This window comes from Gymnoscopelus braueri, assembly GCF_963280865.1.
Source record: "Gymnoscopelus braueri genome assembly, chromosome: 8".
Taxonomy (NCBI): Eukaryota; Metazoa; Chordata; class Actinopteri; order Myctophiformes; family Myctophidae; genus Gymnoscopelus; species Gymnoscopelus braueri.
This window is the reverse complement of record NC_137609.1, coordinates 10,337,825-10,365,791: the sequence shown is the minus strand read 5'-3', so window position 1 is coordinate 10,365,791 and position 27,967 is coordinate 10,337,825. Positions and strand designations below refer to the sequence as shown.

Sequence of the window (27,967 nt, the reverse complement as noted above, 5' to 3'; positions counted from 1 at the left end):
TTTATGACAATTATTCATCTGCCCCTAACACATACATGCAGACTCACATTTCTTTGAAACTTTGCGGTAATGTTGAGGGTCATTCCAAATATCACTGAAACCAATCTTACTCCAATTGGTCAAAGGGGGGCGCTATAGCGATTTTTTTTAAATGCAAACTTTAAACAGGCAAAAGTCATGCCTCGTTTGGCCGACAGCCATTAAACCTGCTTACACATGTGCCTTGACTCATGAGGAACACATGTATCACGTTAACCAGTAAGCTCCGCCCTTAGATTGTCTGCAATTTTGAGCAGTTTGAAAAACACTTAAACCCAGGATTTTTCAGCTATTTGCGTGAAACTGTATCATCTGTGTGATCTCCTTTTTCACAGGTTCTTGTCTGTTGGTCCAATGGCTTCTCCCTTAAGCGAGTGCCTCACGACCGCAAGGTTGCCGGTTCAAGCCTCACTTGATGCAGACTCATTTAAGTTGAATTGCAAAAAACATGACTGTATCAATGAATACATATGCAAACGGTAAAGATAACATGAAATGCTTATTTGAGAGTATGTTTTTTCAATGTATGACGTACTTCATTGTGAAAATATCCGATCTACAATCTCACAACTTTTCAGATAGCAACGTTTTGTGAGCTTGTAGATCGGCTGCTTTCACTGGTTTCGGTTTCGAGGAGACATACAATTTCTCTATTGGTAAATGGTTTGTGAACGAGTGATCTTAGTGTTAGTGAAACAGGGGCTTGGTTCATGACAGAAGGCAAAAGTGTATGATCTTCAACAGACAACTTCAGCCTGGATGAAGCTATAGCACTACTTGTAGTGTCTCATTCTGTGAGTCCGAAGGTTGAGAGTTTGATTCCTGTCAATGGCAATAGGTTGAGCTGTCTGTTTCTCTCACTCTGTCTGTCTATCTGGCTCTGTCTGTAGGTGGGTCATTCCACTTTTCAATTGCATCGCACAAAACATGACTGCATCAAATAATTCATGTGCAATTTTTTAAGACATTACAATCTAATATTTAATTCAGACACCTGTGAAACCACATGTTGCTTTTCACTTGGCAGGATGTAAAATGTCATCTCTCTCTCTCTCTCTCTCTCTCTCTCTCTCTCTCTCTCTCTCTCTCTCTCTCTCTCTCTCTCTCTCTCTCTCTCTCTCTCTCTCTCTCTCCTCTCTCTCTCTCTCTCTCTCTCTCTCTCTCTCTCTCTCTCTCTCCTCTCTCTCTCTCTCTCTCTCTCTCTCTCTCTCTCTCTCTCATTCACCAGGTCAGGTCTGTTGGTCCAATGGCTTCTCGCTTAAGTGTGTGCCTTAGAACCTCAAGGTTGCCAGTTCAAGCCCCACTTGATGCAGACTTCATTTAAGTTGCATTGCACACAACATGATTGTGTCAATTAATGCAAGTGCAATTGTTAAAGATAACCTGAAATGCTTATTTGAGAGTATGTCTTTTCAATGTATGACATAGTTCATTCTGAAAATAGCCGATCTACAATCTCAAAACTTTTCAGATAGCAACGTGTTTCTGAGCTTGTAGATCGGCTGCTTTCACTGGTTCACTTTTATCTTCAACAGACAACCTCAGCCTGTACAAAGCTATAGCACTATAGGTAGTGTTGCAGCTTGTCAATCCGAAGGTTCAGGGTTCGATTCACTGTTAATGGCAATAGGTTGAGATGTCAATTCCGCTTCCATCTCTCTTCAATCTATTATGTTTCCAAGTCTCTCTCTCTCTCTTCAATCTATTCCGTTTCCATGTCTCTCTCGCTCTCTCCCTCTCTCCCTTCAATCTATCCGTTTCCATGTCTCTCATCTCTCTTCAATCTATTCCGTTCTCTCTCTCTCTCTCTCTCTCTCTCTCTCTCTCTCTCTCTCTCTCTCTCTCTCTCTCTCTCTCTCTCTCTCTCTCTCTCACCAGGTGCAGGTCTGTTGGTCCAATGGCTTCTCGCTTAAGTGTGTGAGAACCTCAAGGTTGCCAGTTCAAGCCCCACTTGATGCAGACTTCATTTAAGTTGCATTGCACACAACATGATTGTGTCAATTAATGCAAGTGCAATTGTTAAAGATAACCTGAAATGCTTATTTGAGAGTATGTCTTTTCAATGTATGACATAGTTCATTCTGAAAATAGCCGATCTACAATCTCAAAACTTTTCAGATAGCAACGTGTTTCTGAGCTTGTAGATCGGCTGCTTTCACTGGTTCACTTTTATCTTCAACAGACAACCTCAGCCTGTACAAAGCTATAGCACTATAGGTAGTGTTGCAGCTTGTCAATCCGAAGGTTCAGGGTTCGATTCCTGTTAATGGCAATAGGTTGAGATGTCAATTCCGCTTCCATCTCTCTTCAATCTATTATGTTTCCAAGTCTCTCTCTCTCTCTTCAATCTATTCCGTTTCCATGTCTCTCTCTCTCTTCAATCTATTCCGTTTCCATCTCTCTCTCTCTCTCTCTCTCTCTCTCTCTCTCTCTCTTCAATCTATTCCGTTTCCATGTCTCTTTCTCTCTCTCTCTCTCTCTCTCTCTCTCTCTCTCTCTCTCTCTCTCTCAATCTATTCCATTTCCATGTCTGTCTCTCTCTCTCTCTCTCTCTCTCTCTCATCTCTCTCTCTCTCTCTCTCTCTCTCTCTCTCTCTCTCTCTTCAATCTATTCCGTTTCCATGTCTCTTTCTCTCTCTCTCTCTTCAATCTATTCCGTTTCCATGTCTCTCTCTCTCTTCAATCTATTCCGTTTCCATGTCTCTCTCTCTCTCTCTCTCTCTCTCTTTCTCTTCAATCTATTCCGTTTCTCTCTCTCTCTCTTTCTCTTCAATCTATTCCGTCTCTCTCTCTCTCTCTCTTCAATCTATTCCGTCTCTCTCTCTCTCTCTCTTCAATCTAATCCGTCTCTCTCTCTCTCTCTCTCTCCTCTCTCTCTCTCTCTCTCTCTCTCTCTCTCTCTCTCTCTCTCTCTCTTCTCTCTCTCTCTCTCTCTCTCTATTCACTGGCCCCGTATTATCGCTGCTTGCAGCTATATTTTTGTTTGGTTTTCCCATGCTTTGATTGCCTCATTTCCGTTAATTGCTTGATTCCTCTGCCTCCTGTTGTGGTGCCTCCTCATTATCTTTTATTTATGTCAGGTGTGTCAGTCAGTCAAAGAGGGCTAGGCTCGATAGACGTTTTGCCATTTGTTTACGTTTCAGATCAACTTTTGACATGTAACGTGATTGTAGTAAATACTGTATGACATGTGGCCTCCACAGGTTTACTTCACTTATTGGCATCAGGTGTGGGTCTCTATATGCCTACCTTCTGTGCTAACAGAAGTTATCATCACATGTCAAGTTTCACTTAAATTGTCAGCACATTACAATCCTCTTTACCTCTATCTTTAATCATTTACATTTCCTTTTATCTTTACTCTCACATAAAGCAACACCAGTTTACAAACAGTGTTTGTTTGATTGACAAGACAACAATATCAAACACCAACTGTGTCACTTTACACACAAGTAGGCTATCCAAGAAGGATGTGCCACAAAAACATCAACAACACAACTACATATACTACTGTACTATGCAATACTTTATATTGTAATAGAAACACACTTTTTGTGTTATCCTTTTAGCATCATTGTGTGATAGTACCACTGTACTATTTGCAAACTATTAATGAAGTATTCAATCAATCAATCAATGGGCATATAGCAAGGGGATAGTACCAGGGCTCTCTCATTATTGTCTTATGTGTTCACTGCAACCAACACTGTATGTAATCATAAGTAATTGTGAAAACTAATGTTGAGATATAGTGTTGCTCTATGTGACTGGAAGTGCAAAATCAGCAAATTGTATATTTGTTGTACATTTTCTCTAAATGTTCTTTTATAGTGAATAGAAGTATGCAATAGAAATGATAAAACGTCAAAATGATTGACTATCTTGATTAAACTAAAAAGTAAATCTGAACACTATGGATTGCATTACTTTGATCTTAATATACAATGCAAGTCTTTCCTCATTGGTGAGCTTAATGACACAAATGTAAGGCATATATGAGCTTGTGACAGAGCATTGCCTATGGGGCTTAACAGGTCACCGGAGAAGTGTTGCTTCACTGATATGTTACAGCTCATTAGTTACTGTAAGCTAAGCCATTAGACAGATCTATTCTATGACATGAACTCTCTAGGGAGTCGTTAGTAATATACACCCTGGCCGACCCTGCGCTCGCGCGTGCGTGTGTGATGAGTGAATGCACATGCATGTGTAGTGTCAGTGCTCTTGATGCGCTGTTAGTATTTTCTGCACCGTTTTTGTTTACATTCATGCCTGCTCTGCAATATTACTCCAAGTATAGCCTCACTGCTTTTCATTTTACTGTACAGTTGTCTAAGGTGAGCCTGTTGAATAAAAGCTGAATTAAATTGATCCGAATGGATTTGAACGTGTTTGTGTTCTCTTATCGTCCATGCAGAGAAACCTCAAACAGTCGCTGTGCCCCCCGACACCTCTCCTGCGCTCCTCCCACAGCCTCCCCCCCACCGCAGTCTACCGAAAACCCAGCTGCCCAAGGTCAAAGCCTGCAGCAGGGCGGACGGACCGAAGGCCGGCGCTGGTGGCAGGAAGAGCAAAAAGCAGCAACTCAAACATTCAACAGCACCGTCAGCGGGGACAGACAGTAAGACCGACAGGAAGAAGAGCACCAGCGCATCCTTGCCACAGGGGGGCAAACCGGAGCTGCTGAGCCCCCAGTCTAGGGAGACCATAAGGTGGGAGGGTGTGCTGGAGGACCCCCTTGCAGAGGAGAAGAGGCTGGAGTTGTACAGGGCTAACAGGCGGCAACGCTACCTTGCCCACAGGCAGGCCATGATGGCGGAAGCCCACGAGACGGCCACAAGACAAGACGTTCCTAACAAGGACAAAGACGATACGGCCGTGCCTAATCTCAACCAGTAGTGTTGTGTGTTTCATCCTGAGACTGCTGCCCTACCTATTGGTTGGATGTTTTGAACCTCAGGGATTTATCACCATCATCTATTCTAGGAAACGGCGCCAGTATGCAATTTTTATCACAGATCCTTTAGGAGAGGCTACCTCTAACATCCTATTTTATTCTGAAATATTATATTATTGCAATGTATGTTGCGATTATAAGTGGGGATGTGTATATAGCTCCATACCTATAGCTAGGTATGTTTTAAACTGAATCAATGTCCCATTACAATGTAGTTACTGTAGATTAGCACGATCATTATACTGCAGTACATAAAATATCATTTAGAGGGCGCTATGTGACAGTGTGGCTGACTGTATTAAGAGCTGAGGAAATCTAGCATTTTTCTGCCTTGTTAATTCAATTCAAAGCACCTCTAATTCGCCCTTTTAATGAATAATGCCTGCTCTGTCAGGAGAATAGTATGCATCCAGGCTGCCAGGAGTGTCCACTAAATCGTCCCCTAATTGCTGTCACGGTCCATAGTCAATGGGTGAAGCAGTAGGCTGCTTTGGTTACCCTGCCTGAATGGGCTTGTTTAAAAGTTAATGGAGTACGTTTAGTGCTTCTTAAATATTTAGCATCTAATCTCCAAGATTGATCATTGACGAGTCCAATCATCAGAGCGTCTTTGTTGGTAGCCCCCGTTGGTGGATAGTGTACTGACATAGCCATAGGTTTAATCCAGTTCAAGCTGTGTGTCGCATGCCATCTAGAATATCATTCCTCTGTCTCAGTTCTTCCAGCCAGTGAAGCAGAAAGTGCAACTTAAACAATTAAGTTGGAAAGTCATGTTGAAAATGTACTTTATTCTCCAGTCCATACACAGTAAGCACAAAATCTTGAATGGTAACTTTACCTGGACAAACCAGCCAGCCTTGTCATGCAAGCACGAAGCAGTAGGCGGAATAAATGTATTGCCTGTTTACTATTTGTATGAATACATGTCTTATGAAACACAAAGCAGCGATGTGAAAAGGGCATTACTATGACAGAAATATGTTGTTTTACCCATGACATTTTCTTAAACAATATAAGATACAATTCTTCATAAAATAAAACTAGAAATACTGAATCACAGTAGTATGCCTCCGACAACCAGTTGAATTGATATCCATGTCTGTCTAGACTCATAGTATATGTTTTGAAGGAATTTAATTAGCATGTTTTGTGAGATCACAATGACCTTAACCTTTGAGCTTTGACCTCCGACATGTACGTACTTCTAATCAGTTCATCCTTGATGTGCCAGATATCATAAATTCCCTCAAGGCATTCCTGAAATATCACATTCACCAGGCTGGGATGTGGACTGATGGATGGATAATCGAAAAACATAGGCTGGCCACCAGCTGTCCACCGGCGGAGGCATAAAAAAGATGAGATTATATAGTATGAAGTCTGGTTGCATGTGGTAGAACAGATATTAAAATAAGGTAAAAGATCATTAAAATGTAATTACAATTTCATGTCAAAGATGACAAGCCATGCTGTTATCATTAAGCAAGGCTAGCTGTAATGTATTAGTTGCTTTGAAAACTCTTGGGGTAACCAGAGTGGTGGCAAGCAATTTTTCCCCATTCCTCCTATTTTTAACCTCATTGGCCTATAATGGCTTTGACAAAAACATATAAGTAGAAAAGTGCGCTTCTGGCCCGGGCGGCTGGCGTAGCCGTCTGGGCACCTAGGCTGGTAATGCCTGACAGCATGTCGCGGGTTCGAGTCCCTAATCCGATGACCTTTGCTGCATGTAAACACCCCATCTTTCTCCCTATTTCCTGTCAGTCTACTGTATATCTATCAATAAAGGCAGAAAAGGCCCCAAAATTATCTTTAAAAATAAAACAAAAAGTGCGCTTCTCAGAGATGTCCGGCAGGCTGGGTTGCCTCCACAGGGCTGTGTCAGTCAAGGGGTGCAACCACCAGGACATGACGAAGCTGGGGGGAAAGAGTTTGTGCAACAGATGGTGCAACTTGTCACATTTGTGGCGACCCATGAGCAGAAGTGAAAGCGCTTTTGTGGGTGCACTCTATAAAGGCTTTTTTATAAAATAGACCCTGCACCCAACTTTTGGCAGGCTATTACAGGCAAACATAACGGAATATCAAACCCTTTTTTATGGTCATTCAATGTCACATGACACACAAGACCATCTGTACCTAATTTGGATTAAAAAACAAAATCATGTTTCTACAACAAACCGTGACATTTGTAGTATCTGTGGCACCCACTATGGGTGGAAGTGAAATAGCTTTTGGCTTATAGGCCCCTCAATGTGTGATTCAAATATGGGGTAGATCGGACATGAGTTTTTGGCATTTTTTGTAAAACGGGCGCCTCCCACAAACTTTGGAAGGAAATCTGCCAATCCGATTGGAATATGAAAACATCTGAATGATACAGGTATACCACGTGACTCCAGAGATAATAGTGTATTGTAATAATAGTGTACCAATTTCTGTGAGTTTTGGTTTAACATCTGTTGTAGTAGGAAACGTGTGTTTTAAAGAAAACACAAAATGACGGGAAATTGAGTCGGTGGAAATGGGCCTGGCCTATATGGCCGTCATGATCCAAGGAAGTCAGGGGAAATTGTTTTTATTGTACGACCTACGGTTCAAAAAGTTAGGCCAACAGTGGCATCTTATCATTACAATGAAGCCGATTTGAAGAGTTTGGGGTGGGAGGTTCTCCCGTGGCCTACTGGGAGTGTGCATGCAAAGTGTTAGGCTGATCGGTCCAGCAGTGTCCGAGATTAGCTGTACAGTCAGACAGAAGCCCGGGCAAATGACAGACGGCGAGACAGGGGTGAAAACAATCTCTGAGATAATCAACTTTATGTGTGTTTCTATAGGCAAGCCAACTCTACCAAAGATAGCAGAAAAACATTTCACTCTAAATAAATTGCTCCCACAACTGGACAAAACAATGAACGACAGGAAAGAGATGGTGTGCCTGAGAACTTTATGGGTGAAAAAAAAAGAGAAAAAGAGAAACACAGGACTATAAGCTTTCACATCGACAGGTACATGGCACATGTTATTACTCTGTTGACCTCATGGTTTCACTTTGTGGTGTTACAAGAAAAACCTATGGCAAGTCCACAAAACTATTTCATACAGTACAAGGTTTGATGCAGTCCTCTTGACTGGGTGAGGCTGTAAGATGTTTGCTTCACGTTTCCCGGTGTCACCATAAGATTTAACTCATAGGCCTCCAATTACTTCACATAGTAGTACAGTATGTTTAAGGGAGGTGGAGGGAGTGCTTACAGAGAGATGAGCAGAGCTTGTGAATAATATACAGTACATAATAAATTGAGATGAAACTATCACGAGTCATTGATGGCAGTGTAGAGGTTACCAGAAGACAAAGGTGAAAGAGACGAGACGTCACAGAGAGAAGAAGATTGAAATGAATGGTGTGAGATAAGGATGGTAAAGTGGTACAGAGAGACAGGGGGGAGAGGAGGAAAACACAGCATTTCTTTTGTGAATGTTTTGTTCTAGTCTGTTTGTGTGCTGTTTTTTGTCCCAGGCCTATTATCCACACACGTCGATGCGTTTTGTTCCTGTTGCCTGTTTCAGCATCTCTGCCTCAAAGAGCTCAACACTCCCCCTGTGTTCTCCTAATCCCACTCCCAACCCTCTGTTTGGATAAAGGACAGAGCCACAATGACCACTTAGGTCACTTGTATTTTTCCATCAACAACCCTCCACCCCAAATCCAAGTAAAGTCTCCCCCGATCACTGTTTTACATTGACGGCGGGCTTCAACACCCTTTGAGTCAGTGTTTCTCCCAGTGGTTCACAACTGTATGTGTCACATACCCGTACAAATTAAATACTTTTAACAGGTAAATGTTGTCTTATTTAATATACTGGGATCTTGGTCGAGGCAAAATTGAGTGGAGAACCACTGCAGCAAATACAGGGGCATCGTAGAGGTGTTCTAGTTATCAAAAACGTCAGTGTGAAGACACAGATCCATAGATTTAAAATGGATATAAATCAAATCAATTGAAAAAGAAAACTCTAACAAAAAACATGGATGGTCCAAAAAGCTCTGCTTAGCTGAGGTATCTGTTGTTTGAGGTGCCGACTGACATCCAACCCCAAAACCTGCCTGTCCCAGCCCAAGTCACTTGCAGGGAACCACGTCCCTCTCTTACACACTTGCGGCATACAGTAATAACTATGGCATGTCCTCCATAGGATGGTCCATTACTGTAAACCAGAGCCTCTCGACAAAACGTATGCCGTTGTATGCGCCGCTTGCCGTGTATGAAACCTTTCTTTCCCAGGTCAACGGTCCAGGAACCATTTTGGTGACAGCTTAATGAGGTGGCAAGAATGAGGGACAGACGGAGGACATTCTTAGAGTATGTCGACGATGTTGTGCTGTACTGATGATCCAGCCAGTGGATGGAGGGATGGTTCAAGACATCATCAGCCAGCTCAGGTCATCAGATCTGGGAGCAAGGAGAGGAACAGTGAATGCTTCTGTTAGCCAGGCTCCTTGTCTCATTCTGTCTGAAATACTGTCAGCTAGCCTACCTTGTAAGATGCTTTTACCCTGTCCGCAGCAATATGTGGTAGGGTATCGTAATATGTAGGTCCTGCTCTGTGTGTCTGTTAGCAACATAACTATCGCTCTGGATAAAACGTCTCTTAAATTAAATGAAAACTCTCAAATTGTCTGAACCCGACAATTAACTTTTGGGTTGAAAAGGTCAACGGTAAAGGCCACAATCAAGGTTCAAATTGAGAACAACTGGACTGATTTTCAACTGAAACGTAGTCCTTTTCTTTGTATGAATCTAAACAATTCATTGCACCACCTTCCGCTTAGACTTTGGCTGCAATGCTTAGACTGAGCTGAAGTGAGTTCAAATGAACTGAATTGAATTTAAATTAAATTAACTGAAATGATTTGAATTAAAATGAATGAACTGAATTGTAGTGAATGTGACTGAAACCAGTTTCAGTCAAATTGCTGATCTACAAGCATCGCAAGTACTACAAGTTTGTTTGAAATTTGTGTTTGTTATCGAAATAATTGCATAATAATTCAAGCAATTATTGAGCTTCTAGATCTGACATTCAGTGCAGAGTCTGTAGAGAGCCATGGGAGGTTATGATGAAAAGAGGAAGGGTCAGAAGCAGAAGGAGACAACATACTCAGCTTCTTTCTTTGTGATGGTCTTCCCTGCTGCAAACCTCTCTGCTACGGCCGCCGTAGCAGGGTCAAAGTTCAGACCTGCTGCTGCAATCACCTCATCATCCCTATGGGTCAAACTAGAATTACTGACCCCTCCTCCCAAAACTATGAGTAGAACATCAAGTCAATACTGTGAAAGGTGTTGTGTTGCTCTTGGGTTTGTGTGAATTAGTTACACAGAGTTGATAGTAGCAGCTGTTTGTCCTATAACTCACTTGATATAGAGAGCGAGGAACTTCATATCCTCGACATTGCCTTTCATCACAATCTCAGTGTATCCGATCCCAGAGCCTGAAGAGAAACACCAGATCTTTACATATCGCAATTTGTTTTTTATTATATCTTTAATCTTTTTTTCTCCTCCTCCCTTTATTCATTTTGATCCCAATTTAGTAGTACAAGCATGTGTCTCCTCAGAAACACATGAAGTGGCCGGCCGCTTCTTTTCACCTGCAAGTGAGGAGTTTCTACGTACATAACGTACGCAACCTGTAGAAGTTGCTGGTGTAGCAAGCAACTCCTACAGGTCCCCGCCTAGTTTCACATCCACAAGGAGGCCCATAGTATCCGTGGTGGTGGGCAGGAACACAACCATGCACCATTCAGACGCCTCCCATCTTTTTTTTTTTTTTATCTACATTTTTATCCCACGATTTTGTAACCCTATTTTTTACACCCAGTGCCAATTGTCTATGTAATCCTGGGCACTGCCTTCCCTCTGCCAACCTAGGGAGGCCAGGGCCGAGCTCATGCCTCCTTCAATGCATGAGAGCCAACTGACCTTCTTGTCACCTGACAGGGGAGAGTTTCCCTGGTTGGACGTAGCGCGTGGAAGGAACACGTTATTCCAACCAGTTCCCTTCCCCTCCATCAGGCGCCCCGGCTGGCCAGGGGATGACGCCTCCCATCTTATCATATCTTATCTTACCTACTTTATCTTATCTTTTTTGTGTGTACTGGGAGGTTACCCACCTGCGTATCGGATGGTGTTTCCCAGTAGGATGGTCCAGTAGAAAGGAACAGAGTTGAGTTCAGTTGGTTTATCCAGCATGTTCAGTGCTGCTACCCTCCCTTACCAACAGTAAGAATGGAAAGAAGAGAAAATTATGTTTTCTTGGGCTCCTTGCCACTGTATGTGGTATAAACCCAACAAATGTGTATGATAGCAGGGAAAACTGCAGTTGCTTGTAATGACAGAGATATGGAGGAGTTCATAGCTAGTTACCGTGTGCTTGGGCCATCTGCCAATGTCCAATAGAGACCCTCTGGTCCTTAGCCATAGCCAGGGGGAAGCTAGTTACGTCGCCCGCACAGAACACCCCAGGAACATTGGTACGCATGGACTGTATAGGAGTGTAGTTGAGATAAAAACCATGGAAAGTCTGTGATAAACTGTGTTTTAGTTTGTTTGTTTTTCCTGTTAGAATGCACATAATGGAAAGTGATTGTTGTATCTTAATGTTGTGCCGTATACCAGGAAACTCCCCGACGTTAAATGTAATAGTAATACGTGATAATTGATTCAAAGACAGGGGCATACCGACCTTATCAACTATAACTGAATTCTTTGAGTCCATTTTTATTTTACTACCCCGCAGAAACTCTGAGTTAGGGAGGACACCTGGGGATGGAGACAAGGGGAAGGCAGGGCAATAGTAAGAGAAGAGAAGAGAAGAGGAGAAAAATACAAAGAATTGATCCTTTTTCAGTTCATGTCCATAATTTCTCATCTAGGCTGCTCTATATTCACTCATATATTAACCACTAATCTAATTCTTCTTCTTAGTAACAGTAGGCTAATAAAATAAAATAAATCTAAAGTTATATCAACAAGCCTATATGCTCTTCAGCCTTTGGACATTTACTGTAGTTGCATCCTCTGTTCATGTTCCTTGTTTGGTTTGTCTTTTGTCTTGTTTCCCTGATTGTTTATGTATTGTAGTAGTTATATGTTAAGTCTGTGTTTTGGTCTTGAAGTGTTGTACTAGTTTCCCCAGGTGTTGTTTATCTTATTTTAGTATTGTTCCTGTGCTTCTTGTTTATTGATGTTGCTGTTACCTGTCTTGTCTAACCAGTCCTGTGATTTGACAATGTTTACACCTGTGTCCTGTTACAGTAGTTACCAGTGTTGTAACCTTGCGTCACCAGGCTTTGTTGAGTTCACCTGTGTCTAGTTAGTCTTTGTCAATTCTGTTGTGTTTTCTGTTCTTTGTCAGTTTGTAAAGGTATGTCACAGTGTTTAATTGTTTGCTTGAACTAGTGACCTTGTATGTTCCTTGTATTAGTATGTGTTATATCTTTGCTCCTATTTCATAATTAATTCCTAGTCTCCTTGTGCTCCTTTGTATGAGCCTTGTCCTCTTAGTTAATAAACCCCTTGTGTTTGACCAGCCCTGTCTCTGTCTCCTACACCGCTTGACTCTGATAATTGTGACATATAAAGGGTTTAAGTGGTTAATGAATAATTGATGAATAATTAATATTACATATTCCCATTTTAATATTCCAACCAAATCCATGGAGTACCATGGAGTTTCTAAAATAGAGTTGCAACAAAGGCAATGAGACAAAAAATAAAAGATTTACAGCTGCTGTGTTGCACTTACCAATTCCAATAATCAAAACATCAGCCGGAACAACTGCCCCACTTTTTAGCTCAAGCTCTTTTACCTTCAGAGAGGGAGAAACAGAGAATATTCAGTAACCCAGGCCGTGCAGTTTATAAGGTCCATCTTATCAGACTACGTATCTGTGTGTGCAACTGCAAATTTAATCTAACAAACCACTGGCCGATCAGTGCTAAATGTCTTTTACACTGCCAGTAAGCCTACACTAATTTCTTTCATGTTTTATACTTTTTGAAGTATTTAATTTATAATGGAAGTCAAAGGTCTTTGATCGTGCTGAAACCTTGCCCAAATTTAGAGTCATACGTTATAGATGCGTCGACTATAGACGATGATGTCACAGGCTGGCCATATGATATCTGAGATCCACAATGGAGTCACACCCATGTGGATTCAGTGAACCACATGATTATACTGTTTCACAATAGTTTATTTTGTCATTTGAAGTTCACTAATTTTCCATGTGTATGAAATGTGTTACACAAATAGCACTTTCTCAGTCTGCATGTTTGACCATTTTACCTTGCCATTCTCTCCTCTAATCTCTTTCACGCTGTTGTTCATGTAGAATTTTACACCTTTCTTTTCCAGTATCTGAAGAAACAATGCAGTGACGGTTAAGAAGGCTCAGCAGCAAACAACAACAAGCCAGGAACCAAAACTGAGGTAAGGTTAAAGCAAGAGTCTGAAAGCCCTGGAGAAGAAAGAACATTAGTTACAAAGTTACAAAAGAAAGTGCAGATTGTCTCTCACCCTTACGGTGGTCCTGCCAATTTCAGGGCCCAGGGTCTTCTGGTAGGGCGTTTCACTGCTGCCTACCACTGTGACGCTGCTGGCTTTGCCTATCATATAAGATGTCACCTCCATGCCTGAAACATCAAAGAAAATGACAAATGTGCTGTTTAAGACAGATGCAGATGCATGTAAAAGAATAACAGTAATAAAAGGCCTGTCCCCGACTAAGGATTTGTTTAGTCGACTCTAATTGGCGACTAATTGCCAATAGTCGACTGGCAGTCGACTAATAAAAAAAAAAAAAAAAAAAAAAAAAAACTATTTTTTTTTTGTTTTTTTTGGGCCAAAATAGTACATTTTATTTCAAAGGGCCAAGTCTACACAGTTTGTTTTGTCTCCAGCAGAGCTTCTAGTGTCTCTATCTCTCTCTGGAAGAGGTTGCACATGAACTCTGCAGCCGCACTGAGGCGCTCCAACACAAACAATACCAATACAAAGACGAGGAATAAGAAGAATAAAGTGGAAGTTACGTGTGGTTGCAGGTGTAGACTTGGCCAAAAAACAATTTAAAACATTTTTGGCCCTTAAAAAAAAAAACTTTTTTTTTTCTTTTTTTTTTTTTTTTGACTAGAGTCGACTAAGAGACACTTAGTCGACTCGGACCCCCCGCGACTAACCAGTCGACTAGTCGACTTAGTCGAGGTCAGGCCTACCAATTCATTGAGTTTCCCAGTTTGAGTTTGAGTGCTTTGTATAATTGTATTAGCTTCTTCTTTTTCCTAGCTTGTTTGTTCATAAACCTGATTGTCCGGGGGAAGTAGCTATCTGTCAATGCACTTCCCCTGGTTATGTGGCTATGAAGCCAGTAAGTGTAGTGTCCAGCCGCACAGACTGGGGTCGAGTCCTAGGTTTCTGAGCTTGGTATCAAGTCTGGAGGGGACTATGGTGTTGAACACTGACCTGTAATCTATGAACAGCATTCTCACATAGGAGTTTTTTTTTTTTTTCAGGTGACGACACATGATAGTTGTGTAGCGCATGCCCTGAACACCCTTCCCTGAATGCCCTCTGGTCCTGCTGCTTCCAACGTATTGGAAAATGTTGCTGCATTTAAAGCCAAATTTATACTTCAACTCTATGCATCGTGTTTCTGGTTGAAAATCAGTTATCTTCGGGCGAGAAAAAGGTTTGTAGATGTATGAATCAGGCTTAACAATGAAAGGTATAAAGAACCTACGTTTGGCCTTGCCCAAAAATGCAGTCAAGAGAGTTTCCTTTCTGCAGCTACAGCAATGTGTTCGCTTCACACTGAGACCCTTGGCATGAGAGTTGCTGACACTATGTCTGGCACCTTTTTGTAGCGTCTTGAAAATGTTTGTACAGGTTCTACTGTGCAGAATTCGAACAGACTCAATGCATAGTGTGCACACAGACACACACCTTATGCCTAGTTCATAGTTCTGCTCCCCCGTACAACAGTGTCACATGCTAAAAATAGCCGCTCTACAAGCTAACAACGCGCTGATAATCTTTATCCCTCGATTTTGTAACCCTTTTTTCACCCGGTGCCAATTTGCTAAGTGATCCTGGGCACTACACTCCCCCCACCAGCCTAGGGAGGGCAGGGCCGAGCTCATGCCTCCTTCAATGCATGAGAGCCAACTGACCTTCTTGTCACCTGACAGGGGGGAGTTTCCCTGGTTGGACGTAGCGCGTGGAAGGAACACGTTATTCCAACCAGTTCCCTTCCCCTCCATCAGGCGCCCCGGCTGACCAGGGGGAGGCAGTATAGTGACCAGGATTACTACATGTTTTTGTGAGGGTATTAACTACCCTATTTTTGGCTATTTTTGACATGTGACACTATCGTACAACTATGTATAAATGTGGCATATCATGACACCGGTTGAATCATGATTCATGAATCAAACCCTCTAATCCAGTTTCTCTCAACCACTCTCTCTAAAACCCCTAACACAATCTAATAAAGCAGAGACGCATGTCGAAATGCAGAATGTAGAAAATACATTACCAATAAAAGAGGCACCCACGACGACAATGTGATGCCCCATGCATTCTGCATGGATCTTCCTGGCGTCCTGTGGCGTCTGCAGCATCATAACGTTCTCCAGCTCTATTCCAGGGATGTCCAGAGGCCTAGCTCTGACCAACAGAACCAGATTAATGCATTGGCCCAACAAGCCGCGCCATGTTCAATGTATTGTATCATGCTAATGCATAATGCAAACATTAGCATGATACAATATTGTTACTCAAGTAAGTATAGTGCTCACTGACTATTGTAGAAACATTCTAATTGAACCGTCTTAATTGAACAGTCTTATGATGAACATCCAATTCCTTTCACTGCTTTAACTTAAATGCTTGTATTTATACATTGTCTGTTGCTGTATGGTGTACTGCACTTGGGTATGTGCATCTGTGTGTATGATGTGAACAAGTTTAATGCATAAGTGGGGGGGGGGGCACCGTTTGCAACTACTTTCGCCTGCGCACTTCACCGGGTGTGGACTAGTACAATATAATTAACACAGCTGCAGTGTTTGGAGGTGGTCTCCCTAATCTTCCATTGAGAAATGTAGACTATGGTATCAGGTACAGTAGGACACCTACTGGTTGACAAGCAGTACTGCCTGAAGATCATAAGCTCAATTATATCTCCGTTGGCCAAGTGGGGTTTGTCTGGATCTGGCCCAAGTTTGGTTTGTACCACATCAAAGTATGGATTGCAACTTTAATTTATACTTTGTTGCACAAGTGTATTGCTCAGCAAGAATGACATATTTCCACATGTATGAAAGTGTATAAAAGTTAAGTTTACCTGGAACCAGTGGAGATGAGGAGCTGGTCATAGTTCTGTATTGTGCTGTCATCAAATGTTACTGTCTTCTTGTCTGTGTCCAGTGACATGGCCTGCCGTCATGGAAAATGACTGTCACACTCTTTTGGACTTTTTAAGTCCTATACAATGCTATTTATATTGGGGAATATATATAGTATAACATTGCACAGTCTCTTTTTGTTATATACAGGTGTACTGCGCCTACATGTAAATTAATATATCCAGTCGTGTTCCAAGTATATGCAATGCCAGAGTTCAGCAACTGGACGATATGGACAAAATTGCGTGTTGTGAGCAGTGTTGTGAGCAGCTATTTTCATAATTTTGGTAAATGTGTGACAATTTAAAAAATATATAAAATAAAGCTTAAGTGATTAAAACCAGGAAATGGCGACATTTATGCCATATCAAGATGTTACTACATCCAAAATACCATCCTAGTATCATATCACAGTATCAATATGATATTGATATTGATGTATTCCTAATATGAATGTATGCTGTCACTGTGTGTTGTTCACTCACCTCTTTCCTGAGCCACACCTCAATGTCATACTGGTGGAAGAACTCCCTGCTTCTGAGAAGAATACTGTCATTCTCCACATTCATTACCTGGAGGCAAACATTTATGAAATAGTTTTTTGTGTTTTCTGATGTTGGACAATTCTACCTTAAGTTTATTATTGCACACAAAAATATCACTTCTGCATTGATTTAGTCTATAATTTGGTCAGCTGTTTGTGTAGTGTGTGTGTGTGTGTGTGTGTGTGTGTGTGTGTGTGTGTGTGTGTGTGTGTGTGTGTGTGTGTGTGTGTGGGGGGGGGGGGGTTGATGTACCACAGCAGAGACAAAGAAGTGGTATGCGTGATACAGTATGTATTCATCTTAAAGTAATGCCACATTACATTCGATTTTTCATCTTCTCAACAGGTTCAGCTTGTGACCCATACTTTTGTCTTCTCCGTAGAATCACAATCCATTTGACTAACCAGATAACACACACTGTCTCACTACCTCAGTCCGGACCAGGACTATGAGAATGAGAATGACTCACCGGCAACATGACCATAGTTGCTAAATGCTAGCTCACAGTACCTTGCTGAGTCGAGTCTTGTCATAAGGCAGCAGGTCGTCTCTGGTGACCATGATAATTCTGCCACCATAGCGCTCCTGTCGCAAGGTCTCAGCACACACCAAAGAGGCAGCCCCTGCGCTTACAGAGAGAACACACAGCATCTGTCACATCATACTCGCTGGAAGAGTGTCAGCTATATGAAAACAACACATCTGCACACAGATTTGCTGGTGCATACACACCCACAAAACACTCACACACGCACACACACACAAACACACATGCCCACGCTCACCTCCACCAAGTAGCAGAATGGTGTGAATAAGTCCTGGTACTCGGGCTCCCATGTTCTTTGTTCTTTTAGCCTGTCTTATTGTCTGAATGAGGTACAGCAGAAAATATAGTGGCATTATTTCCTTAAGCCTAATTTATACGCTGTAATCTGTAACTTTTATGTCCGACCCTCTCCTACATGAGAGACCAAATTTCGACCTGAGCCAAGAGACAGTCACCACTTGTGCAGGGGAAATATTGCGCTCATGATCTTCAGGCAGCCCTACCAGGGTCTAAATTTCTCAATGGAAAATTAGGGAGACCAGCACCAACCAACCACTGCAGATGTGCTAGTTATATTGTATTAAAGCGGCACTATGTAACGTTTTTTTAATGAATAAAATGTAATGTCGTCCAATCTGTATGGTAGAGTATGTTAATACAATATAACTTATACAATTGGGGTGGTTGTATTTTGTCTCCCTGCTCACATTTAGATTGTGGGAAAAGGTTGAGTACAGTACAACACGAATTTTGACCTGATGGTCAAGATTCAATGTATCCCCTGAGCAAGCAGGCAGGCTCTATTAGCTCAATGGTAAAAATGTCAGCACTTGCGCAGGAAACCAGATTCAAATCCGGGGTAGAAGAGGAAAGTTACATAGTGCAGCTTTAGAATACTCTACCATAAGGTTGATTAAAATAAACTCTGGATTGCGTCATACACAGTGCAAGAACCCTGTAGATGTAATAGTATTTAAAAACATTCTTCGTTCCTCATTCTATTCATAGGGTGCAATATATCAGAGATTACAATATTACAGATTTTAAAACACCAATGTGACTTGGAAAACTGTATATAGATCACTCCCACATTTACTAGATTGAAAACAGTGTCTTGTCTTGGAAATGTGGTGTATTCAAGACTGAAGGCTACAGGAAATAATCCTCCATCTTATTACAACCACAAGCCTGGTAACACGCAGTTTAATGCCTCAATACACGACAGAAATAACGGCATTCTGCTATGATCATGATTTAGCAAGAAAAAAAATGGTGACTTATAAATAAATAAATAAATACACTGACCTTTTTGTTTATGGACACATAGACTTTGTTGTTTTCAACTTTGACCTAGAAAAGATAAGTAAAATAAGTGTCTATGTAAGATGAATATCTTTTGTCCATTTGTTTGTTTGTTTGGTTGCTTGCTTGTCTGTCTGCTTATCCAATGGTATACCTCCTTGCTTGCTTGTTGTGCCCGTAAGTGTTGATTTGGGTCTATTTCTTATACTCTTAAATTAGCCACTTTCAACCTGGCATCCCTATGTCATTATAGTGAAAATAGCCACATAGCAAATAGAAATTTGAATAGAATAGATAAAATAGCCAAAAATAGCGAAAATAGACGATCTACAGGCTTGTAGATCGTCTAGTGGTTAACATTGAGGATTTGACTGTTTCTGTCTGTCCGTCTGTGTCTGTTACTGCCTATCTTGTCTTGTACCGTCCTCTGTCCATCCAGTATGTGTACCTTATGACAGGGTAGACAGTCCATTCCAGGGAACTCTTCCAGATCTCCAGTGTGAACGTTGAAGCAGGCACCATGCCATGGACAACGTACTCTATGCCCAGTAAGGACCCCTGCACACACACACACACACACACACACACACACACACACACACACACACACACACACACACACACACACACACACACACACACACACACACACACACACACACACACACACACACACACACACACACACACACACGGTGCTTGAAAAGCAGATTTACAAGCTCACACATAGTAGATCTACAAGCATAGCAGATGTAAAAAAAATATTCAAAATGCTAAAGTTTTTGGCATGGGAAACCGTCGTACAACTATGTATAAATCAGGCTTTAAACTCTCATTTATCCCTTTTTGTTCGAATATTTTACCTTTGCTGAGTGGAGCGCCATAGTGTGTACACAGGTTGCCGAGGGCGCTGTATTTGCCTTCACTTCGCGTTAGCAGCACATTATGACGTCCTACCTCAACCTCCATCATCCTTTGAAAACACACACACACACACACACACACACACACACACACACACATACACACACACCGCTTTAAAACAAGGCCCAAGGACGGTCATAAAAATGTGTGCACATTGTCTGTAAAAAAAATTATCTATGTATCTGGCTGTGAGTCATAAGTGCTGTTGAGTGTGGTGTACTGCACTTGATGCATTTTGATGCCCATAAAAACATCGACCGCACACTGAGTGCTTGTATTAAATCAAACTATATCATCTATGTTTTTAGGGACTCTGGATTCACCTTGAATTGAGTTTTCACCTCTATTCATCTTTACATGTCAAATACCAGTGGTGGAAAGAGTACTAACATCTTTTAGTTAAATAAGTAAAAGTATCAATACTGCAATATAGAAATACTCTGTTACAAGTAAAAGTCCGGAATTCATAATGTACTTGAGTAAAAGGTCCCATTTCAAGTTTTCAAATGTATAAAAATCTTTTGAAAATAGCAGATCTACAAGCTCACGACGCATTGTGAGCTTGTAGATCGGGTATTTTCAAATGGTCGAAATATATAGGGCTGAAGTTGTTAATGTATGTTTTGTAATAATAATCAAAATCTACAAAGTAACTAGTACCGGTACCTAAGGTTTTCAAATAAATGTAGTGGAGTTAAAGTACAATATTTGCCTGTAGTGAAGTAGAAGTAAAAGTACTGGAAATTGGAAATACAAAGTACAAATACCTCAAAATTGTACTTAAGTACAGTACTTAAGTAAATGTACTTAGTTTCTTTCCACCGCTGTCAAATACACCTCTTATTTCTTTCTCCTATCCACATTCCATCCCTAACCCTCCTCCCTCCCTCATCCTTCTCCTCCTGTGTCTCTTACTGTCCATCCAGTAGATCAGATTCCAGACACACCAGTCCTGTCACCTCCTCTGATGGCTCCTCTGGGTCACTGTCTGGTCCTTCTCCATGGTCTGTTGGTCAGAATCACAAAACTAAAATGAAATCTGAAAACAGAAATGCATGTTTACACCAGTGGTGGAAAAAGTACTCAAATGTTGTACTTAAGTAAAAGTATTAATACTCCAATGCAGAAATACTCATTCGGAATTTACTTAAGTAAAAGTACCAAGGTATTGGTATCAAAATGTACTTAAAGGGATACTTCACTTCCGGGCCGCCGACACATTTAAAAAAAATATTAAAAATAAATGAAAAAAGTTATGGAAAATTCATGGCCCCCTCACGCATTAGAGTGTCCTACTAATGTGTGAGGGGGCCATGAATTTTCCATAACTTTTTTCATTTATTTTTAATATTTTTTTTAAATGTGTCCCCGGCCCGAAAGTGAAGTATCCCTTTAAAGTACCAAAGTAGAAAGTGCTCATTATGTAGAATGTCCCATTTCACAAGTTTTCAAATGTATAAAATGTATAATATTGTTTTGAAAATAGCAGATCTACAAGCTCACAATGCGTCGCATCGCAACACATTGTGAGCGCATCGCAACACATTGTGAGCTTGTAGATCGGCTATTTTCAAATGGACGAAATGTAGATAGGGCTGAAGTGGGTAATGTATCTTTTGTAATAATAATCAGAATCTACAAAGTAACTAGTAACTAAAGTTTTCAAAAAATTTTAGTGGAGTAAAAGTATAATATTTGCCTCTAAGATGTAGTGGAGTAGAAGTAAAAGTACTGCAAATTGGAAATACTCCAGTTAAGTAAATATACCTCAGAATTGTACTTAAGTACAGTACTTAGTTACTTTACACCACCGGTTTACACACAACCCTTGAAGTTAGATTAGATTCAATCAGATGTCCTTTATTATCCACAAGGGGAAATAATTTTACTCGGGTCGGTATACATGATACATAACAATAGACAATGCACCAGAGTAAAAGACAGTAACAAGAGGCAACTAAAATACTAAATGTTATAGGACATATATCTATTTTTAAGTGTGTGTGTAAAGTAAATAAATATTGTATAAGGTCAATGCTATTTTTATTTCAATATTTGAATTAGACACCAGGCTACCTTATTTACTCAATCACATAGCAACATTATTTATATTATCTATGTCAACATAATTTCAACATACATACAATTTTCTACACATACAGTAGATCCTAAAATGTAAATGTTAGAAACTCTTGGCACACAATGCAAGTTGCAACACCCTCTTTTGTGAAAAAGTTAATTGTCAGATTGTATTGTTTAAACTAGCTTGTGACAGTAAATGTTTCAATAAACAGAGGTTAAAGAAATGTTTGTTTTAAGTCACAGATGCAAAAAGGTAAGCCATATGTGCAGAGATTTACTAAGGTCTATACAATAAGGCATTTCACTACTTTGTTTTTAATAAGAAGAAATACGTATACTCACGTGCTTTACCACCATACATTCTGCCTCTTCAACAAAAATAAAACAAATATATTCAGAAATTCTCTAAAAACATGAAGTAGTAGAGTAGTTCAGTTATACTCTACTTTGGAATATGTTCTCCTTTGAGTTGGACAACCGTCAGTCTGTGATTCTATCCTAGTGGCCTAGTCAGAAAACTGTGCCTATCGCAATAGCACAGGAGTCCCTTTCCCTGACAACCACGGTAAGTCCAGTCTCCATCCCTCTGCGTCCAGAAAAACTTTAATCCACCACAATAAACATAGCTACTCCACAGACAAATATAAATGAAATAATTCTGCGATGGCTAAACTAAGTGACCTTTTTGGTCTCAGGCGAATAATCCGATTCCGGTGTTTGTGGTCCGGTCCCTGTCATTGTTCTAGAAAAAAGCAATGTTTTTTTGTGTTTCACAGCGGCCTGTAGCCTATAGAGAAAGGCTGACGATGCAACGGTCCTCAACAATGAATGGACGCAGTGTGGAAGTCTGACAATGCACAAGTGACGTGAAACTGGAATATTAGGCCCAGATCATTCATTCAAAGGATCAAAAATTGTCCGAATTATAATAAACTGACTGTTAAGTGTATTGAATTTAGTCAACCCCTATTTAGCCTGAGTGACACATACAGTATGGCCTTGATCAATCACAACCATACCCCTTATATAACCTTATATAATACATATTTATAACCTTACACAATCACCAAATGTTGCACAATGTGTAATTTCTATAGACAATAACTAATAACTCACTCAAATTGTGGCAGTGGGATTTAAAACAAACCTATTTTCTTTAATCTGCTATTGCTGGTGACCACTCTGCTGGCAAGCCAGTGACTTTTTAGAAGATGTCAAAATGCAGAATGTCCCAATTTATATGTTTTTTCAAAGGTTTTCACAATTTGTCAATATCTTTCAAAAATAGCAGATTTACATGCTGTCACTATTTTCCAAAAGAGGAAGTATAAAATGGGTAGCTTAATTGGTTAATGAATGTTTTGTAATAATCTAAATCTGCAAAGTAACTATTTGTAATGTAGTAAAAAGTACAATATTTGCCTACCTAAAAAATGTTCTCAAGTACAGTACTTAAGTAAATGTACTTAGTTACTTTTAACCACTGTAGGTCTGTGGATTCATGAAACTGACCATATAAAAACGAATCACCCTATGCTGTAGAATGGTTGCTCTGCCCACAATTCCACGTAGCATTGATTGATTAATTGAATACTTTATTAACAGTTTGCTAAAAGTACAGAGGTACTACCCTGAGGGCTTGTTTCCATTACGGTCCTGTGTATTCAATTCATCAAGACATAACGACATACAATACAATATACAAGAAATCATCAATACAGGAACCAATGAAGAAAATACAAATTCTAATGCCTGGCCTAAATTTCACCTATAAAGCTATGGGTGTTGATTCTGTTGAGTAAAACTGAATTTATTCTGGGAGTCCATGGTGGCTCAGCCACCTAGTGCACACATCACTATGCTGCTTGTGTCTGTGAGGTCCGGGGTTCAACTCTCACTCTTTGCATGTCTCTCCTCTCTCTGCCCTTGGTTTTCTTTCTCTCTACACTATCCTATCTGAAGTCTTTATTTAGACTGAAAAATCTGAACAAAAGGCTTGAAAAGGGAGTCATATGGTTCAAAAGGATACATTTTTTATTATCTTTCCTACAGGGTCGTGCCTTGACTTGTCTGTCTGCTAAATCTTTTTTATAATTGTTGGAATGTGTGGCAGGCAGCAGATGTTTGTTACAGCGGTTGACCTCGCGGACATAGGATTATGAGTTATTTTTGTAAAGGCTGTTTGTCTCTGGCAGTTAAGATAAGGATTCGCTGCGAGCAGGGTTCGAACCTGCGCGGGGAGACCCCATTGGATTTCAAGTCCAACGCCTTAACCACTCGGCCAAAAAAGGGGCTAAATGGACTGCCTGGGGGGGGACAAAAGGAGGAGGAGGGGGGAAAGAGAGGGAAAACGCAAGGCCGTGGGTTCAAGTCCCGGCTGGGACAGATTGACCAAACTGGTTCTGGTGCTGTTTGGGTTGAAATAAACAGTCAATCAAGGATAACCCTTTGTTGACCAGATCAGGAATAAGGAAGACTAATTTCCCATGTAATCTATATACATAATAAATATGTATGCACTTTACCACCAAAAGCTATTTTGAATAAATTACTAAGCAGACAAACAAATTCACTCTTGCCAGGACTCGCACCTGGATCTTCCACCCAAAGGATGGCTGTGTTTACTTTCCACCACAAGAGTTATGATTTGTAGTGCCCACATTTCCCTTGCGCCCACCCACACTTCCTAGTGCCCAGTTTGATGACTTTTTCCCCCAACCACAAGCATTGTACAACAATGCAACACAGAATAAAACAGCGCAATAAAACACTATCACCCATAGGTTGGGTGTGTTTACTCACAAGAGTTATTTGTAACAATATCAAAACAAAGTAAAACCAATATCAAAACCATGCAACACGTAAAAATATCAAAACCATGCAACAAGAATAATATTTAAAAGCAAACGCTTCTAAAATAAAATAAAATATATCTAAAAAGAGCATTACAAACTATGTGTTTGCGCTCTTCCACTCAGCAATGGTAAGCCCAGATGCGGGACAGTACCATTTGCCTTTCACCTGAGTGTGGCCAGTAGATTTGTTCTTTGGCTGACCACACGCTTTGCACTGATAGTGGTAACTCTCTTTGGACTGTCGCTTCTTTGGAGGTTCACCTCTATTCACCAGCTCCTGATCCTCCAGAGAAGCCTTTTGCTGTCTCCACTCACGGTGACGATTTCGAGCAAGTGGTGCTGGAGCTGATGCCTCGCCCTGAGACTGATGATTGGGAGCGGGCGATGGCTGATAAGAAGCACCCCCTCCCTGAGACTGAGGATTGAGAACAGGCGATGGCCCATACCACCCGCTCTGATACGGAGGGTAGGGAGCAGGTGATCACACTGCACAGACAGTTACTGAGGTACTGGTCCATGCATATTTCAGCTTAAAACTTAATTTGCTTCAATTTATCATCTATGATGTTCCAAGTCAATCTTTTTTTTAATAGTTATATCATGCTGCACTAGCTCTGGTCCATAGCGTTAGAAAGACGACACCTTCTAACGCTATAAACCAGAGCTAATGCTGCACCCCCAGAGCGTCCTGCACTTTCACCAGTAAAGCCTGTACTGTAAAATAAATTGTATATATATATATATATATATATATGGTGCTTATTCAGTTGCCCCAAATGTTAACTCGCGCTTCGGAGTCTTTGTGCAATGTATTAGTCTGTACTTTTCAATAAAGAAGTGTTTTAATCCCGTCTGTGTCGAATTCTGTCTGAAGTTCCCTGTCACTCCCGTGCTCAATGGGTGGTAGTGAGGGGGCGCATCAGGTAAAAGCCAGAATTACACTCTATGTAAACAGGAAGTAAACGAGGGGGGGGAATTGCATTCGGCCACAAACGGGATTAAAACACATATCTAGTGAAAAATATGGACTAATACATTACACAAAGACTCCGCAGCGCGAGTTAACATTTGGGGCAACCGGATAAGTACATTATAAAAATGTTTTGTAAATGTACGGAGAAGTACGGGCTTTACTGGTAAAGTGCAGGACTCATTGGGGGGTGCCAGCCAAGACTATCGTAGATACGAAAGCGGTCTCGATAAAATACATCCATGATAGTCTTCTTGATCCAAGGCTACCAAACTCCGATGATGATAATATTATTGGACTTTAGCTGACAACATATGTAGAACTTACACTGAATGGTGCATTGATGCTACACATCTGCACGTTCTTTTTAAACGAAACATGCACAGCATTTAACATGTTCAGTAACAACAAACCAATGAAACTTACTTTTTTTTGCATCCGCGAGCTGATGTACAGTATATGTTTGGCTCCAGACCATACACTCTTCTGAGGGTGGGTGTGCGCTACTGATTAATAAGCTGTATTTAAATCAGTACTCTCCTCCTGATAGCGCAAACTTTACAGTGTTTATAAAGATCCGCCAGTGTACATTGATCTCTAGTGATTGGTTAGGGAAAAGCAAGTCTCCTCCCCCTTCTGAGAGCTGATTGGCTCTTTTCCCACTCATGTTAGGACTGTTAGGATTGGCCTGTTAGCATTGGCCGTAGGACTAGGAGTGTTAGGACCTCTGTTAGGATCTGTTAGGATAGTGTTAGGACCATAGACATATAAAGGTAGACGCCTCATTCGGCTCTGAAGCGTTTGTATCTCGGGCACGCTTCCTGCTTCCGCAGGGCTGCCGAGTGCGTCACAGACGCGGAAGTTCGGTAGGCCAATCAGAGGCAGGTGGGGGCGGGTCATTTTGTAACCCAGCTTTTAACCCTTTAAGAGGCAGCAGCTGTGCGCAGCATCTAGTTAGTTGGAACTTGGCAAACTCCACACTCTATTTGTGAAATTCAACTAAGAGACATGGTCCTTTTTCATATCAAGGTCCATTATTTATTCAGCATTTGAGTCACGGAACACCGTTTGATAAGCTTTAGCCTCTCACACCCAAAACGTAGAATATGTTATCGTTCGATAAGATGTTGTCAAAATAACAATTGTTTACGTTCTCTAATTGTGTACTTGTTTAGTAAGTAATGCAGATGTTTAACAATTTGACTCTTGACAGTGTGAAATGTTATACTCAAGATTTAAAGATCTATAAGGGTCCATTTGGTTATCAACTTTCCATCATTTAGCTGGGTACCACCTGGAACCCCCCCAAGGACCACTGGTGGTTCCCGGACCACTGGTTGAGAACCATTGCACTGACAAGTCCCGGAAAAGACGCACTGTGATTGGCCAGTAGTCAACGCACTGTGAGCGCTGTGATTGGCCTGTAGTCACTTTGAGTGACAGGTTCCCTGCGGAAGACGGAAGTTCCGCCGTGTATTGCGATACCAGTCGCCCCAATGAACTGCAGAGGCCAATGAGGTATCTAGGTTTCTAATATCTATGGTTAGGACCTGGTAGGAATCGTTAGGACTCTGTTTACAGTCCAATCGCCGGCCACCTCGTCTGAATCTGTGGCGACATCAAATGGTTATATAAAGGTACTGCAGTGCAGACTAACTACTAAACGTTACTTTTAACCTAGATAAATACATCCACGCAATATGAGAATGAATCAGTGGTACTCAATTGTTTTACTTAAGTGAAAGTAGCAGCACTGCAATGTAGAAATACTCAGTTAAGGCATGGTCACACCGCACTTTTATTTTACCTATGGGGCGGAATCTGCCAACGCTTTTCCAATGGGAATGGCGTGGTTTGATGGTCTTGCGCATCGTTCCGCGTGTCGCGGCGCACACGCGGCGTTTATGCGCTCAATGCGCCTGCTGGTAGGCTAAAGTGTTGACTCTGTTGAGGGTTAGGGTTAGGTTTTTATATTTTGTTTAAGACTACACTTAGTAGGCTGCCTTGCCCGGTTGCCCCACTGGAATACAGTGACTGATATGAATTAATAATATACTGGACCATACGTAAAATGAAGAATACCTTGTGATGTCAGTGACATTTTATTACAAATGAAAACAAAAATAAGAAACAGTGCAGTAACAATACGTTTTCGTATAGCAGCAATTTTGCATAATGTACAATATGAAGACGGTCTGAGGTTGGCAGGTATGTGGTAAAAGCCATACCATATTGGCTGCAGAATAATTATCGGCCGCGCACAACATGAGTTTATCAGCAG

The 27,967-nt window shown here is 41.0% G+C and overlaps 2 protein-coding genes across 2 annotated transcripts in view; one reads left to right on the top strand and one right to left on the bottom strand.

Moving 5' to 3' along the window:
* The window catches only part of liat1 (ligand of ATE1), a 6,828-nt gene extending 880 nt beyond the window's left edge, over positions 1 to 5,948 (top strand). The window contains exon 2 of the mRNA XM_080435229.1: positions 4,457 to 5,948. Coding sequence (XP_080291355.1) covers positions 4,457 to 4,938 — 482 coding nt within the window. The 3' untranslated portion in view covers positions 4,939 to 5,948. The remainder of the gene's footprint in view (positions 1 to 4,456) is intronic.
* A 3,394-nt stretch (positions 5,949 to 9,342) lies between these two features.
* LOC308090671 (apoptosis-inducing factor 3-like) lies at positions 9,343 to 26,353 on the bottom strand (the record flags this gene model as incomplete). Its single annotated transcript, XM_080435937.1, has 20 exons — positions 9,343 to 9,447; positions 10,157 to 10,261; positions 10,412 to 10,487; positions 11,169 to 11,267; positions 11,422 to 11,539; positions 11,741 to 11,817; positions 12,803 to 12,866; positions 13,346 to 13,417; positions 13,577 to 13,692; positions 15,591 to 15,721; positions 16,401 to 16,492; positions 16,947 to 17,033; positions 17,517 to 17,629; positions 17,792 to 17,873; positions 18,859 to 18,903; positions 19,304 to 19,413; positions 19,719 to 19,828; positions 20,695 to 20,785; positions 24,918 to 25,170; positions 26,276 to 26,353. The coding sequence occupies 20 exons, from the start codon at positions 26,351 to 26,353 to the stop codon at positions 9,414 to 9,416; spliced, it is 1,953 nt and encodes a 650-aa protein (XP_080292063.1). The 3' UTR covers positions 9,343 to 9,413.
* Between the last annotated feature and the right edge of the window lie 1,614 nt (positions 26,354 to 27,967).